The sequence below is a fragment of the Panicum hallii genome, chromosome 8, assembly GCF_002211085.1.
Source record: "Panicum hallii strain FIL2 chromosome 8, PHallii_v3.1, whole genome shotgun sequence".
NCBI lineage: Eukaryota > Viridiplantae > Streptophyta > Magnoliopsida > Poales > Poaceae > Panicum > Panicum hallii.
In genome coordinates, this window is record NC_038049.1 from 7,438,316 (window position 1) to 7,454,495 (window position 16,180).

A 16,180-nucleotide genomic window follows, 5' to 3' on the forward strand; every position below is an offset into this window, starting at 1 on the left:
GGTCTAAAGTTTAGTCCTGTCATATCGGATGTTTGGACACTAATAAGAAGTATTAAATATAGGCTAATTATAAAACAAATTGCATAAATAGAGACTAATTCGCGAGATGAATCCATTAAATCTAATTACTCCATAATTTGATAATGGTGTGCTACAGTAAACATATGCTAATGATGGATTAATTAGACTTAATAAATTTATCTCGTGAATTAGTCTCTATTTATATAATTATATAATTAGTTTTATAGTTAGAGCATGTTTAGTCCTCTAATTGAAATCCAAACATCCGATATGACTGGAACCGAAAATTAGTCCCTGGATCAAACATCCAAACAGCCCCTTAAAATGGATAGATTATATAGTATATGTAGCACTACTCATATGAAATAGCATCCACGGAAGCTGCCAATAGCTCCCTCAGCCTTTGTTAAACAGATTTTGTCTTCCAAAAACTTGTTCCTTTAAGCTTCTGGAAAGGTGGGGATTGGCCGGGAAGCCCTTGTATGTGTTCACATGTTCTCTATATAAGTTCCTCTAGCAAAGCGGCGTGGAACAGCACAGCTATTTGCATGTGCGATATTTTGTCGGAATATACAGTATTTTGTTCAAATTTGAACTGGAACTAAGCTTTCAACTGGCATACGCTCAACCCAAATGCCCTTAACAAGTAATTGATCCTAGACCAGCACAATTTCTACTGGCAAAATTTGTTTTCCGAGGAAAAAGAGCAGTGTCTGAAAAACATTGAGAAAACGAGAAAGGCTCGGAACAGACTGACCTGGAACACACGCAGGATTTAGAGCAACAGCCAGCTGATGTTAGGGACGAAGCCGAGGTGTTGACTTTGACTCCACTTGAGTCAAAGTTCCCAAGCTTTAGGGTGTTTGGATTCTCCGGATTAAACTTTAATCCCCGTCATATCGGATGTTTCGATACTAATTAGTAGTATTAAATATAAGTTAATTATAAATGGATTGTAATTCGCGAGACCAATCTACTAAGCCGTTCATAATTTGTTAATGTTACGCTACAGTAAACATATGCTAATAATTGATTAATTAGGCTTAATAAATTTATTTCGTAAATTAGTCTCCATTTATACAATTAGTTTTATAATTAATTTATATTTAATATTTCTAATTGGTATCCAAATATTTAGGACTGAATTTAGTCATCCGGATAAAAAGACCCTGGACGCCAACGGACGGAGGGGAAACGCTGATCTTGAACACGGATTTTGCAGAAATAAGCAGGACATAAACCATTCCGACAGAGCTCAATATTTTAATTCGTTGGGATGTAGAGTACAGAGACGAGAAAGACAAAAAAAAAAAATCACTGATGGAGCACTTTGATGTGCCTCGAGCTGCATGGAAATCAAACTTTATGAGAAGCAAAAGGGCAAAAAAAAAATATGTGCACTCATTGAACAGGCCAACATGTATACCAGAGGCCAGCACCTTCAGTAATCCGTATACCGTTTACCTAACATTGGCTAAGCAACAGTAGCCATCCTGTTTAGGCTTAGCAGTTAGCAGGCTAACAGCAGTGCCTTTGAGCTTGACCAGGACGCGGGAACAAGTCAAGTCAACCCAATGTCGTCAATCTTGGATTTTTTTTTCTGCAATGAAATTGTTTGATCCTTGTATCTCTCGCCCTCTCGGCCGCCTTCCTCTTCCAAGCTTGCAAGCTCTTCGCAGCGCAGAGCTTCGTAGCACCAGGCCGGAGTGACTGACCTGGGACCGGAAGGGACGCCACACACCACCATTGCAGGAGCTCTCGGCTCGCCGCGACAGGCGACACCGTCAGGTAGGCTCTCCACGCATGGTTTTGTTCAAGTCCGCTGTGTTGCTGGTGCTGACTACCTACCTTGCGCTGGATGGACGGAGTTGTGGGGTTTTGTTTAGTGATGATGCTGTTTGTTCTGATAAATCGTGGGTTAAGGAAGTTAAAATCGCAAACGCGCGAGAGAAAAAACCACACTTTCCCCGTTCTCCCATGTCGCTGCGCAAGATCCCGCCGGCATGCCGCCGTACCATCCCTGCCTGCGCGCGCCGGCGCGGCCTGCCGCAGGGACCTCGCCGCCTCCTTCGGCCGCTTCATCGCGCATCCCCGTGCTCCGATCCGCACGCTGCGTGTGATGCCGAACCTGCGCACGCGACCTGCTCGACCAATTGCCGCGCCGCCGAGCGCCTCTGGCGTATTTTTATCCTCTCACGGCCTAGATCCATGACGCAGTCCCACATATCATAGGAAGGGATCCCATGAAGTTATGAGAATCGCGAAGCTCCAAGTCAGTCGCAATGTTCCCTGCTGGTGCTGGTTGTTGAATGACCAACCAAGTAAGAGAATGTGATTCTTCTCATTTCTGAAGAAAATAGGATTTTCTCCCCAAAAGCTTCGGATATGCAGTATCACAGTGGCAAATATGCCAGGGCCACAGTATCACAGTGGACCTTCTAGTTATTCTATTTGGTGAGGTTCCACAGAGACAGGAAGTGCTTCGACACCTTGGTAGTTCTCATCTCGTGGCTGATTTGGAAAGAACGTAACAGGAGGACTTTCGATCATCGCTCCAGAAGCCTCGATGAGCCCCTAGCTTTAGTTGAGGACGAGATCATCCTGTGGTGCCGCGCAGGACACTCGCAGCTTGAAAGCGTCGCGCCTGCTTTCGGTCGCGCCATGAACACCGTATAATCGTTTCTCCTTTTTTGGGTTCTTTGGGCCAGGTTTCGTTCCTCCGAAACCATTTGAGGCCGTTGTAACAAACTTCTTTTCCTCTTAATGAAAAACGTGCTCAGGCACGGTCACGAAAAAAAAAGAGGTTCTAGCTAACTTTTGATTGTCAATGTGTTGAAACTTCTTTATTCCACATCAGTGTGTGAAATTTAAAAATTAAAACACAAATATACTGGGAGCGAGCACGATGAATAAGATCGATACTTATGATAAATTCTCTAAACCAGACTATGAAAGGTTACTGTTTCTAAAAAATGGCTTGTCTTTTTCCAAACAAAGGAAAACTAATAACCAATGTTACACTTGAAGCAATCCCATGCTCATTTTCAATTGAGATTCCACAAGAATAAATTGTTCTGCAATATGTAACATCTTTGTGTGTTTTCCCTTTCGACAGAGATGGCAGAAGCAGCACTTCTCGCACTGTCAAAGATTGGGTTCTATTTAGCAGGAGAAGCCGCCACCTTCATTGCAACCAAGTTTTCTAATTTGATTGATCTACCAAACACCGTGCAGCGTATTCGGAGGGAACTTCTAATGATGAACATCTTTATACGGAAGACAGGTGCATCATATCTCAGTGATGAGCTCCTCAAGGCTTGGATCACAGAAGTGAGAATGCTGGCCTACCGTGTTGAGGACATAATGGACAACTTTTCCTATCATTCTCTTCAATTCAAGCAAGACCCAAAAGGGAAAAAGTTGGCCAACGGATTAAGCTATGGTTTAGTGTTTAGTGGAATTGCTGGTGATCTAGCTCAGATTGAAAAGGAAATTGAGCATGTTTCGAAGTTGAAGAATATGTGGGTGAATTCAGTCCATGAGCTTCTTCCCACTCAAGTCACCAGTTCTGAACAGCAATTCCCTCGATACAGTTCACCCCAACTTATAAAGGATGAAAACCTGGTGGGGTTCAAGGAGGACACAGAGCTGTTACAGAAATTGTTGACTCCCAATGCACCTGTCCACGTGGTAAATATACCAGCTCTCGAGGTGGTATCTTTGTTGGGTATGGGTGGGATGGGAAAGACCACACTGCTCACTAGTGTGTATGAACAACTGAAAGATCTCTTCGACATCCATGCTTGGCTCACTATCTCACAGACATACAGAGGTGCGGATGCTCTGCTGAAGGAGCTGCTAAACATTGTCAGTGCCTCTGAGCATACAGCAACAGCTGATGCTAACAATGTCCATCAGAAGGAAGTGACTGTACCAGTTGATATTGAGATAGGAGACAAGAAGAGGCTGAAACCAGATGACATCAACAAGATGGACGTCTTAGAATTGAAGAGAAATTTAAAGACGGTACTGAAACATAAAAAATATATTGTTGTATTGGATGATGTTTGGGATCGTCGAGTTTACGATGGAATAAGCGATGTGTTTGAGGATTCTGGGAAGCAAAGTCGTATTGTCATCACAACAAGGAAACATGATGTAGCTGCTCTTGCCACACCAGGTTATCTGCTCAAGCTAAACCCATTAGACATCAAGGATGCACTCCAGCTCTTCTGTACGAAGGCTTTTCCTAACAAAAACCACTTCGATTGGACATCAGAGCTTCTTGAGCATGCTAATGACATTATAAAGAGGTCTGAGGGTCTTCCATTGGAAAAGTGCCCACGTGAGCTTGAAGAGCTGGCTACTCATATTGTAACGAAATGTGAGGACTCCACACTGGTAATGTGTCCATCTAAACTTCAGGAGCTTGCTACTGATACTGTAAAGAAAATTAAGAGCTTGTCACTGTCAGTGTGCCCATCAGAGCTTCAGGATCTAGCTACTGTTATTGTAAAACGATGTGAGGATTTACCTCTGGTGAAGTGTCCATCAGAGCTTCAGGAGATTGCTACTGATATTGTAAAGAAATGTAGGGGGTTGCCGCTGGCTATTGTATCAGTAGGCAGTTTGTTGTCTTCAAGGAAGCAGATAGAGCCAGTTTGGAGACAGATGTACAATGAGCTTCCTTGTGAACTGGAAAAGGATGATCAGGCTCGAGGAATTCTGAATCTTAGCTACTATGACTTGCCTAGTGATCTCCGAAACTGCTTCTTGTACTGCAGCTTGTTTCCTGAAGATTACCATTTTTCAAAGGAGGACCTTGTGCGACTTTGGGTTGCTGAAGGATTTGTAGAAAGGAAAGGGGACAGCACTCCTGAGGAGGTGGCAGAGGGCTATCTTACAGAGCTTATCCATCGGAATATGCTGCAACTAGTGGAAAATGATGAGCTTGGAAGGGTGAAGACATGCAAAATGCATGACATTTTAAGGGAATTAGCCCTTTCAATCTCTAAAGCGGAAATGTTTGGCACAGTGAATGATTTTGGTGCAATGGTGCAGATGGACACAGGTGTTCGTCGCATATCTTCATATGGATGGAAGAAGATGAAAAAGAATAAATCCAATATGAAATTTCCACACCTCCGAACCCTGATGGCAAGTGATACCATTGTAGACTATGTACCATCAATACTATCTGAATCCAAGTACCTTACTGTCCTTGAACTGCAGAACTCCGATTTCCAGGAACTGCCTACATCTATAGGGAACCTGTTTAACCTGAAATACATTGGCCTAAGAAATACAAGAATAACATCACTGCCGAACTCCATTAAGAATCTCTCCAATCTTCAAACTCTTGATGTCAAATCAACAAGTATAAAAGCTCTGCCACCTGGGATAGTGCATCTCACTAAGCTAAGGCACCTTATTGCTGACAAACTTGCTGATAAGAACCAGTCAGAATTTCGGTACTTTGTTGGAGTGGAAGCTCCTGAAGGGCTTTCCAACCTTGAAGATTTGCAGACTCTTGAGACCGTGCAAGCAAGCAAGGACCTGATAGAGCAACTTGATAAGCTTTTGCAACTAAGAAGCCTGTGGATAGATAACATCTCTGCCTCCCATTGTGGTGAGCTTTTTGCTACCTTGTCGACTATGCCACTTCTTTCCAGTTTGCTTCTATCTGCGGGTGATGAGAATGAGACACTTTCCTTGAAAGATTTCAATCCGATTTGCACAAAGCTCCACAAGCTAATTGTCAGAGGATGTTGGGCCCTAGGGACAAAACATTGCCCGATACTTCAGAACCATGGCAAATATCTCAAGTATCTGGCCCTAAGCAGGTGCCATTTTGTAGAAGATCCACTGGTGGTTCTAGCATCTTGTGTGCCGAACCTCACATACTTGAGACTTAACAATATACATAGTCCACATACATTGGTACTTTCGGCAGGATCCTTCCCACACCTGAACACGCTAGTTTTAAAGGACATGAATGATGTCAGCCTTCTGACAATTACAGATGGCGCACTTCCTGGCATAGAATGTCTATATATCACATCGCTGCCACAATTGCAGACAGTTCCTCAAGGCATCAGATCCCTTGGCTCCTTGAAAAAGCTCTGGCTGCTGGGTCTCCACAGGAACTTCAAGGCTCAATGGGACATGGATGGAATGCAGAAGTATCTACAGCATGTTCCGGAGATACGGGTCTTGTAGCAGAAGCTTTCTTTGTGTTTGTCAAATGTTCCTTCTGTTTCAGTGGTAAAAGCAGGCCTGGATGCAACTGTGTACGTTCCAAAATCCAGAGTTTGCAGTTAGACATTGGGATAGCTGCATTTTTCAATCTGGATCATTTGTCAGATGTTATTTCTGAAATAGTAATTTCTGGAACATGGTTTTCAATCGGTGCTTTTAGGATGCAATCTAGATTTACAAGTATGGGTGTTCCTTTTTCTAGTTATCTTAGGCATCAGTTCATTTAAGAGCATTAACTTGTTTTCACTGGATTCTTATGTTATTACTACTGTGTCACATAAGATTTTCTTGTATTACAAATATATATGCTTCGTCCATACCCAAGTTGTCTTGAACTGAACTAGCATTGGGGCCTTAGGTAACTCTGTAAGATATGTTTATTATCTAACTCCATGTAAGACATGGCAGACACCGTATAGAAGGCATGAATGACTCGAGGTCTGTTCATAAATTTCTTCAGAAGGGATGTCTAGAAAGGGCATTCCCTCATCTCATTAGAAATTTTCTTATATTCTCAACGAAGTCGCTCCCTGATAACTTACTTGTTAAGTTGGGTGGTTCTCCAAGAAAAACCTGCCACAATCTCTAAAATTAGAACACCCAAACTGAATGGGTCCATCTTGACCCATATTTCACCTGTAAGGTAGTATTCAGGTTCCATGTATCCTCTGCAGAAGCGTATTAGAGAAATAATTTCTTGGCTCTGAGAATGTGTGCAAAAGTGCAAAACAAGATTTTTATCGAGGATGCAAAAATGAAAACCAATCAGCTGCAGAGAACATAAATTATAGCAAATAATTCTGTAAAAGCATTGAGCTTATATTGACCCAACTACATTGGTGGTGGAAACTACGTTTTGTTCTCCACCAAAGAGCCTTGAAAGACCAAATTCTGTTTTTGTTTTGCAGAAATGATCATCCATGAATATGTTGCTGGGCTTCCAATTCAAATGAATAACAGGAGTGGAGTGCTTCTCCATTGAAAGCAATGCAAACCCCAGCCGATCTTACTTGTTGTTCTGCTACAATTGCGCCAGTCATGCTCACCGGATTCCCCTAGAAGTCAGTTCCCAACATGTAAACCACACTTCTTTTTTCTAAATTGAAAATAATCACTTTTGCAGAAAATATTGAAATGGTAACTAATTTTGATTGTGCACCATCGCCCTACCAGGTATAATCTTTCCAAGGCTTCCTTTATGCATGAAATGGTAACAAAGCAATCACATGTTAAATGTTTCACCTTCATAATGAGACTCAGGTATCATGTGGAACCTTTTAACCACAATTACATACAAATAGAAGCACTCCGTATTTATCTAGCTTGTCTCATTAATTTGTGTAGGAGCTTCAGAGACTGCAATGGACATGCATGGATAACATTCAGAAAGGTAAAGAAGTGTCAATGATCATGCCTTGTAAACTACTGAGTGACTACCTCACAAGTTCTGGCTTGGATCACCTTGATGTAACGTTCTTGAAATTATAAAATTTCCCTTTTTGAAAAAAAAAAGTTCTGGCTATTGGTAGATAAACTACTTTCGGAAACTGAAATGGCAGTCTAACATGCATCACTACTTGATGAAATCCCAGACAACTTTGACTTTTCAAATACATCCTGAGAGTTCCATCATCCTTGTAAAACCCTCACAGAGAAACGGTTCACATAGGTACAATTTCAGGAATTCTTGCCATGTTTGGCATTAACCGACACTTGCCTGAACCCGCAAGTGTTTAGAATGGTAAGTAACAAACGCAAGGATTTGATTACTAATTTACTATGCAGTGTATCACTGGTTCCTAGGTGCCTCCAGCAGCAGTGACCGCTAAGACTCCTGGATTTATCGCTAAGACTCCTGGATACTAATACTTGTTTCTTTAAAAAATAGATTGCATTATAAGGTCCTGACAAACGCTACAAATTCTAATACTAACATGTTTGGCCAGTAAACCTTGGTAATTTGTTTTCATAAGAACCAACTTCAATAGAGTGCTGAGATAGAGACAATCTCAGAAGACTACAACTAGAATCTCATAGGCCACATAAAACCATGCATCCATTTGATCTGACATTGTGAATCTCGTTGTATTCTGCCAAACATCTTCTAATAAATCCTTACTCAGTTGATGGATCAAGGACATGCCCTGCGAATACTATCGCACCCGACGTATCCTCGATGATGAAAAACGCAAATGGGTGGTCGGCAACAAAATCCACTGGCTTGGGCAGCACACAGTCGTCATATTACGAGAACCCCATGTCGTCATCTGACTCCGTGCTAGCTGCCGCCACGCTGCCCTCCTCGTTCACCTCAATCACTGCCGTGTGGATGACATTGTCGATGTACATTCCCCCTTCTGTCGCTTCGTCCTTAACCATCTCGGTCATGCTCGCCATGAATGGGTCAAATGGCAGGATGAGGTCCAAGCTCTTAAGGTCGTCGATGATGCTGCCCCCAAAGGACAGCTTGAACCTTGGAAGCCAGAACTTGCCGACTGGGACAGACTTCATAGGTAGGTGGACATGTAGGAACTCTGGGGAGGATGCCATCCTCTCAACAAGGCTCCACGGGCCGTCATTGGCATCGGGGAGGAAGACGCACATGCAGAACTTGGGGATCTTATCCCACTTCTTCCAGCTCAACCCTGGCCGCAAGGCCTCGTCCATCACCTTGTATGGTAGCTTGAGCACCTTGAACCCTTCATGGCAGGCGATCTGCTGGTGGCTCCAGCTCCGCATGAAGGACACATCGATTGAGCTACAGTCAAGGCGGCGGAACTCACCGTCGATGGTGTTCTCCTTCTTGAAGGGGTCGCTCCACTCTCCCTTGAAGTAGATGGCATTGACAACGACGTTCACAGTGATCATTGAGCATTGCTCGTATGGGTTGACAATCTCAGTGATGAGGCCCCTGGTTGCCTCAGCTACCCACGCATTGATCTGCTTCCTTGATTCCACTTCTGTGCATAAGAAGAAATATTGATGTTTAGAATCATAGTATGGATTCAGGGAATTGATAGATATATCTTAGTTAACGGCATGTTGTTCAAGCTGAGATGTTAAGTTCTTAGCTCAAGCTTATAAATGAAGATGAAAATTAAGATTCAACTGACAAACCAATCTAACGGGTTGCATGCTTGAGAATTTGAAAAATAGAAATCCATAGGACAATATGCCGATCCATTTCCTCACAGGAGTTTCAGAAATTGTACATGTCAAATGGATATATCTTGGCAGTAAAAAAGGTAAAAATCCACATTGACTAGTAAGTTTGATTAGAGCCAACACATAGCTAATTATGCATATGGAGTTAATAAAGATTATGCTTAAGTAACTTAGGTGATGATTGAGTTAAGAATGGATTGTCCAAATCACTCTTTATAGGGATGTATCCTTGTGTTTGTGACGCATTAAGTTTATGGCTCCCATGCATGTTGTTAGCAGTATCCCAAGACCAAAACCTCCAATTGGTTTGACCCATAAATGTTTTTGCATCGGTGCCACTTGGGCCCAAATTAAACACAAACAAATTTTACAATAAATCAATAGATAAATGAAGATCAATATAACGCAACAATCCGACACAACTCATCGTTTTATTATCCCTGCTAATGTTTTAGCCTTTTTTTTATTTTACCTGAATTTCCCCCAAACTCATTATGCAACTGATTTATTTTTTGCAATGATGCTAATAGAACAAAGGTAGATACTTTGATATCTCATCAAAAATAGATTTTTCTATGCCTTATACTTACAACTCTATAAAATTTCTAATCAACACCAAGAAAATTTCTTGACTTACGTTACTCCATGTCATTTTCTCTAAAGCCTCAAATTCCCCAGATCCTAATCCTAAGCCCCAAAATTCTCTATCCCTAATGCTGACCAGTTAGAGAAGCTGATCTCATCAGAGATGGAGCAACATAGGAGGTGAATCTCGCGGGTGTTTGTAGTGACAGAGATAAAAAACTTGCAGCTATCCATCTATGCAATTTTTTCAACACAGAGCTGAGATGAAAGCAGGACGAGCCATACATACTGACCTGATCAACAAAGTTGACGGCTGACGCGCTCCCCTTGAAGGTCTCGACGACGGTGTCCCGGTAAGCCGCAGGCTTCAGCGGGCGCCGGCGGTCCGTCCACGCGCCGCACGCGAACGCGACGTGCGGCCCGCCGACGCCCGAGCGGTCGGCGAGGACGCGCCCCACCACGGCGCGCGCGACGAACGCCGTGGGCTCCTCCCGCGACGGCGCGCCGGCCACGGCGAGGACCTAGCCGAGCGTGTCGCCGAGGCGCCGGCCGACATCAGCGCGAGCGCGGCGAGAAGATGAGGTTGCGGCCGCCACCGGCCGCGGCGGCTCCCCGCTCCGCGAAGCGCCCTTCCCCGTCGTGGCGTGGACTGGCAGGCGCTCGCGCCCTTCCCCGTCGCCATGGCCGGCGGCTGCCGCTCTCTTCTTGGCTGCGGGAGATATTGCTATCGGCTGGCGGCGGCGCTCGGGCGAGGTAACGTAATGCGAGACATGAGACACGAGTTTTCGCGTGGAGTCGCATACAGGCCCCTGAGATCTCGGTGGTTCGGCGGTCGACATTCGATAGGCGCGTGCCATACTGCCAATAATGGAGGCCCGGAACACAATAATATATTTAAATTTTAATTATGAGCAAACTTAGCATATCTTAATTAAGAACATCGACTATTACTTTCTGACAATCCAATTGCTGTAAGGGGAGTAGAATGCTTGTATGGATCTCATGAGTCTGTCCATAGAAGCATTTGGTGAATTGGGATGTGAAGAAGGTATGCTTTTACAATTATTAAATATATATCAAGCACTGAACCTCAAAACGGTTATGGCGAACTTCAATATCAAGCTAAGAAGGGGCAGAGACAATTTATAAAGACTACCACTAAAATCTCAGATATGCATCTGTCGTTCTATTTGAATTTGTAAGACATCTTAACTGCTGCTGGCAGTTTCTCATCTTTACTCCCTAGATGGGTCGAGGACATGCCCTGCAAATATGACGCTGCCTGATGTCTCCTCGATGATGAAGAATGCAGATGGGTGGTCGGCGATGAAGTCCACTTGCTTGGGCTTCTCATAGTCCAACGAGAACCCCATGTTGTCAACCGACTCGGTGGCGGCGGCTGCCTCACAGCCCTATCACTCACGTAAATTTGCCCATCAATCGTGTCATCAACCTCCGTGATTTCTGACACACTCGCCGTTAATGGGTCGAACGGTAGAATGAGGCCCAAGCTCTTGAGGTCTTCAGCGATGCTACCGCCAAAGGTCAGCTTGAACCGTGGCAGCCGAAACTCATTGACAGGGACGAACATCGAAGATAGGTGGTTGTGCAGGAACTTCGGCGATGAGGTCATCTTCTCAATTAGGCTCTGCAGGCCGTCGTGGGCGTCAGGGAGGAAGACGCACATGGAGAACCTGGGGATACTCTTCAGCTGCATCCAGTCGAAATCCGGTGAGGACCTGTCGACGTCCATCGTCTTGTACGGCAGCTTGAGCACCTTGAATCCGTCGTAGCAGGCGATTTGCTGGTCGCACCAGATCTGCATGAATGGCACATCAATGGTGCTTCCATCTAGGCGATTGAACTCGTGGTCAATGGTGTCCCTTGCTGAAGGGATTGCGCCACTTGCCCTTCAAGTAGATGGCATTGATGACGACGTTCAAAGTTTCTTTGCTTTGCTGGTTTGGGTTCACCATCTCTTTGATGAGGCCTCTGGTCACCTCGGCCACCCAGGCGTTGATCTGTACCTTCGATTCCACTGGCTGCGCAAGAGACGTAACATTTTGACATTTAGAAACATATATAGTTCATGATGGAAAAAATAAGAGTTTCAGTTTTAAATTAATCTGAAGATAAATTATAATATGATAAAAATTGCGTACAGAAAACGAACATATCTAAACATGCTCATCAAGTGATTTAAGATATAATATTGTAGCAGCAAGATCAACTTTAACCAGATCATACTGGATATGAAAGACATAGTTTGGAACAGAAAACCGTACGTTTCTTGTCTGACCGGAATAACTATGTAAAAAAGACGACGGCGACGATCAGCACCTCCGTGCGCTTGACGACGCCGAGTTGCGCTCCACTGACGAGGAGGAAGACGAGCCGTGGCGACGAGGACGTAGAGGACGGCGATGTGGAAGCGTTCGAGCAGTCGCGCAGAGCACTTCCCAAAAACCTTATTCGCTCTCTCCTGGTGCAGGATCGCTGAGGACGAGGTTCCGGGGACCTGCTCTCCCGATCGCCGGTGCACGCCAATGAACGGGACGAAGTAGCGTACGCGGCGGCGCAGCAGGCAGGTTGAGGCGCGTTGTGCGTCTTCTATTTTTTCGGCACCCACGCGTATTTATAAGAAAGAACCGCTAGAGTTTTTGGCGTCCCAAAAACCAAGTCAGTTACAAGTTCTAAAATTCCGCGCATAAAATCCGTAAACTTGGTTTTTGCAGATTTGTTTTGCCACTTCAAATCTATTGAGGATTTTATGCGCGGAATTTTGGGACTCGTAACCAACTTGGTTTTTGGGGCGCCAAAAACCCTAGCGGTTCTTTCTTATAAATACGCGTGGGTGCCCAAAAATGTAGAAGACGCACAACACGCCTCAACCTGCCTGCTGCGCTGCCGCGTACGCTATTTCGTCCCGTTCGTCGGCGTGCACCGGCGATCGGGAGAGCAGGTCTCCGGAACCTCGTCCTCAGCGATCCTGCACCGGGAGAGAGCGAATAAGGTTTCTGGGAAGCGCTCTGCGCAACTGCTCGAATGCTTCCACATCGCTGTCTTCTACGTCCTCGTCGCCACGGCTCGTCTTCCTCCTCGTTAGTGGGGCGTGACTCAGCGTCGTCAAGCGCGCGGAGGTGCTGATCGTCACCGTCGTCTTCTTTACCCGGTTATTCCGGTCAGGCAAGAAACGTACGGTTTTCTATCCCTAACTATATCTTTCATACCTAGTATGATCTGGTTAGGGTTGATCTTGCTGCTGCAAAGTTATATCTTAAATCACTTCATGAGCATGTTTAGATATGTTCGTTTTCTATATGCAATTTTCATCATGGTCATGATTTATCTTCAGATTAATTTAAAACTGAAACTCTTATTTTTTTTCCATCAATCTAAAAACCTTATCATAGGAGATTTAGTTTCATGGCTGGATTTGTTGATGCTCTGAGGCCCGAGAAGTTCTCTGGTGAGCACTTTAAGAGATGGCAAACGAGAGTGATTCTGTGGCTCTCTGCCATGAACGTGCTGTGGGTGTCCAAGGGCAAACCTGAGGGGACTCTTACCCCTGAGCTGGAGAAGGCCTTTACCGAGGCCAACACACCTTTTGTGGGTGCTGTGATCGGTACACTTGTAGATCGTCTACAGGATGTGTACCTCCATCACACAGACGCTAAAGTTGTGGGACGCCCTGGAGGCCGTCTATGGCGGCACAGATGCTGCGCTGAGCTGTACATCATGGAGAAGTACCATGACTATAAGATGACCGATGGGAAATCTATAGTCGAGCAGGCTCATGAGATACAGTGCATGGCCAAGGAGCTTGAGCACCTCAAGATCAACCTACCCGACAAGTTTGTGGCTGGTGGCATCATTGCCAAGTTGCCTCCTTCATGGAGAGATTTCGCCACTACTCTCAAACACAAAAGGATAGAGATACAAGTGTCTAATTTGATAGCATCCCTTGATGTTGAGGAGAAAGCTCGGGCCAAGGATGGGTGATCTAAGGCTGCTGAGGGCCAGACTAGTGCCAACATGGTGCAGAAGTCTCACGGCAAAGGCAAGGGCAAGGGAAACAAGACCAAGCCGCAGACTACCACTACGTTCAAGAAGAAGAAGTTCAAGGAAGGTCAAGCTATTTTGTGTGTGGATCTACCAATCATTGGGCAAAGAAGTGCCCACACCGCAAAGGAAGGAATCCTCCACCTAAGCAGAAGACTGCGAACACGGTCACCATGGCTGGAGCGAAAACCAGCGGGTATAATTCTTTACCTTCGGTTTTTTCAGTATTTCAATCTACTAGTTGGTGGCTTGATACCGGTGCAAATGTTCATGTGTGTTCTAATACTATCTTATTTTCTTCTTACCAGACCGCTCAGGATTCTACTGTGATGATGGGCAATGGGTCGCATGCTACTGTTCATGGTGTTGGCAGGTCCATCTGAAGCTAACTTCAGGAAAGATCGTGCAGCTGAAGAACGTGCAGCATGTCCCTACTATCGGCAAGAATCTAGTTAGTGGCTCCCTTTTGTGTAGGGATGGTTTTAATGTAGTGATTGAGTTCAATAAATTTATCGTGTCTAAGTGTGGACAATTTATCGGTAAAAGTTATGAGTGTGGAGGCTTGTTCCGTTTTTCAGTTTTAGATTATTGTAATAAGTCCATGATCTTAATTTCTAATGGTATAAATGAGAGCGATGCATCTGTTTGGCACTCGCATTTATGTCATCTGAATTTTTGCTCTATGTTTCGACTTTCCACTATGAGTTTAATTCCGAATTTTTCCATTGTCAAAGGTTCTAAGTGCCATAGTTGTGTGCAATCTAAGCAACCTCGAAAACCTCACAAGGTGGCAGAATAGAGATATTTGGCACCTCTAGAACTCGTCCATTCAGATATCTGTGAGATGAATGGCGTGTTAACAGAAGGTGGAAAAAGATATTTCATGACCTTGATTGACGATGCAACTAGATTTTGCTATGTGTACTTGTTGAAAACGAAAGATGAGGCTCTTAGCTACTTTAAAATCTATAAGACTGAAGTAGAAACCCAACTTGAGAAAAAGATCAAACGACTTAGGTCCAATCGAGGATGTGAATATTTTTCTAAGGACTTTGACTTATTCCTTGTGGAACACGGCATTATTCATGAGAGGACGCCTCCCTATTCACCCCAATCAAACGGGATTGCCAAATGGAAGAATCGCACGTTGTCTGACTTGGTTAACGCCATGTTAGACACCGCTGGATTATCTAATGCATGGTGGGGAGAGGCAATATTGACCGCATGTCATGTCCTGAATAGAGTTCCCATAAAGAATAAGGAAAAGACTCCCTACGAGGAGTGGATTGGGAGAAGACCTTCACTCTCTTACTTGCGCACATGGGGTTGTTTGGCCAAGGTGAATGTGCCAATCAACAAGAAGCGCAAGTTGGGACCTAAAACTATGGATTGTATATTTTTGGGTTATGCACATCATAGCACTGCTTATAGATTTCTAGTAGTTAAATCTGAGGTGCCTGATATGCATGTAAATTCACTGCTCTAGTCTTGTGAAGCTACTTTCTTTGATAATATTTTTCCTATGAAAGACTCGCATGCTATATCTTCATTACCTCTGAATGAAACACTGAATATAACTCCTGAATCTGTTGAATTTTCTGAGCATGATAAATACACACTTGAATCAAATCATGAGGAGATTCATAGTGATGCTCCTAGGAGGAGCAAGAGGCAAAGGACTGCAAAATCTTTTGGTGATGATTTCACTATTTATCTCATAGATGATTCTCCCAAAATAATCACTGAGGCATTCTCATATCCTGATGGGGATGATTGGAAAAAAGCTATCCGTAGCGAGATGGACTCCATTCTCTCCAATGGAACTTGGGAGCTGGTCGAAAGACCGTATGGTTGCAAACCTGTGGGTTGCAAGTGGGTGTTCAAGAAGAAGCTTAAGCCTGATGGTACTATTGACAAGTACAAGGCTCGACTTGTGGCTAAGGGTTACACCTAGAAAGAAGGTGAAGATTTTTTTGATACTTACTTACCTGTTGCGAGATTGACCACTATTCGTGTTCTACTCGCCCTGGCTGCCTCGCATGGTCTTCTCATCCATCAGATGGATGTTAAGACAGCTTTCCTCAACGAA

The 16,180-nt window shown here is 44.2% G+C and overlaps 3 protein-coding genes across 3 annotated transcripts; 1 reads left to right on the forward strand and 2 right to left on the reverse strand.

Moving 5' to 3' along the window:
* The first annotated feature begins 1,518 nt into the window (after nt 1-1,518).
* Nucleotides 1,519-6,596, forward strand: LOC112903063 (disease resistance protein RPM1-like). Its single transcript, XM_025972270.1, has 2 exons — nt 1,519-1,809; nt 3,137-6,596. Exon 2 carries the CDS (start codon nt 3,139-3,141, stop codon nt 6,238-6,240), a length of 3,102 nt encoding a protein of 1,033 aa, XP_025828055.1. The 5' UTR covers nt 1,519-1,809; nt 3,137-3,138; the 3' UTR covers nt 6,241-6,596.
* Nucleotides 6,597-7,832: 1,236 nt separating this feature from the next.
* LOC112903064 (putative serpin-Z5) lies at nt 7,833-10,660 on the reverse strand. The gene is made up of 2 exons (XM_025972271.1): nt 10,323-10,660; nt 7,833-9,239 (listed from the first exon to the last, which is right to left on the reverse strand). Exon 2 carries the CDS (start codon nt 9,145-9,147, stop codon nt 8,524-8,526), a length of 624 nt encoding a protein of 207 aa, XP_025828056.1. The 5' UTR covers nt 9,148-9,239; nt 10,323-10,660; the 3' UTR covers nt 7,833-8,523.
* A 604-nt stretch (nt 10,661-11,264) lies between these two features.
* LOC112903597 (putative serpin-Z5) lies at nt 11,265-12,091 on the reverse strand. Its single transcript, XM_025972844.1, has 3 exons — nt 12,057-12,091; nt 11,483-11,939; nt 11,265-11,441 (listed from the first exon to the last, which is right to left on the reverse strand). The coding sequence occupies exons 1-3, from the start codon at nt 12,089-12,091 to the stop codon at nt 11,265-11,267; spliced, it is 669 nt and encodes a 222-aa protein (XP_025828629.1).
* Between the last annotated feature and the right edge of the window lie 4,089 nt (nt 12,092-16,180).

Excerpts from the sequence above, each read along its gene's own strand:
- LOC112903063 (XM_025972270.1), top strand. The coding sequence starts at position 3,139 with ATGGCAGAAGCAGCACTTCTCGCACTGTCAAAGATTGGGTTCTATTTA.
- LOC112903597 (XM_025972844.1), bottom strand. The coding sequence starts at position 12,091 with ATGTTACGTCTCTTGCGCAGCCAGTGGAATCGAAG. Across the intron at positions 11,940-12,056 it reads CGCAGCCAGTGGAATCGAAG|GGCAAGTGGCGCAATCCCTT; the intron begins GTACAGATCAAC and ends ATCTACTTGAAG. Across the intron at positions 11,442-11,482 it reads GTGTGTCAGAAATCACGGAG|GGCTGTGAGGCAGCCGCCGC; the intron begins GTTGATGACACG and ends CGTGAGTGATAG.
- LOC112903064 (XM_025972271.1), bottom strand. The coding sequence starts at position 9,147 with ATGATCACTGTGAACGTCGTTGTCAATGCCATCTACTTCAAGGGAGAG.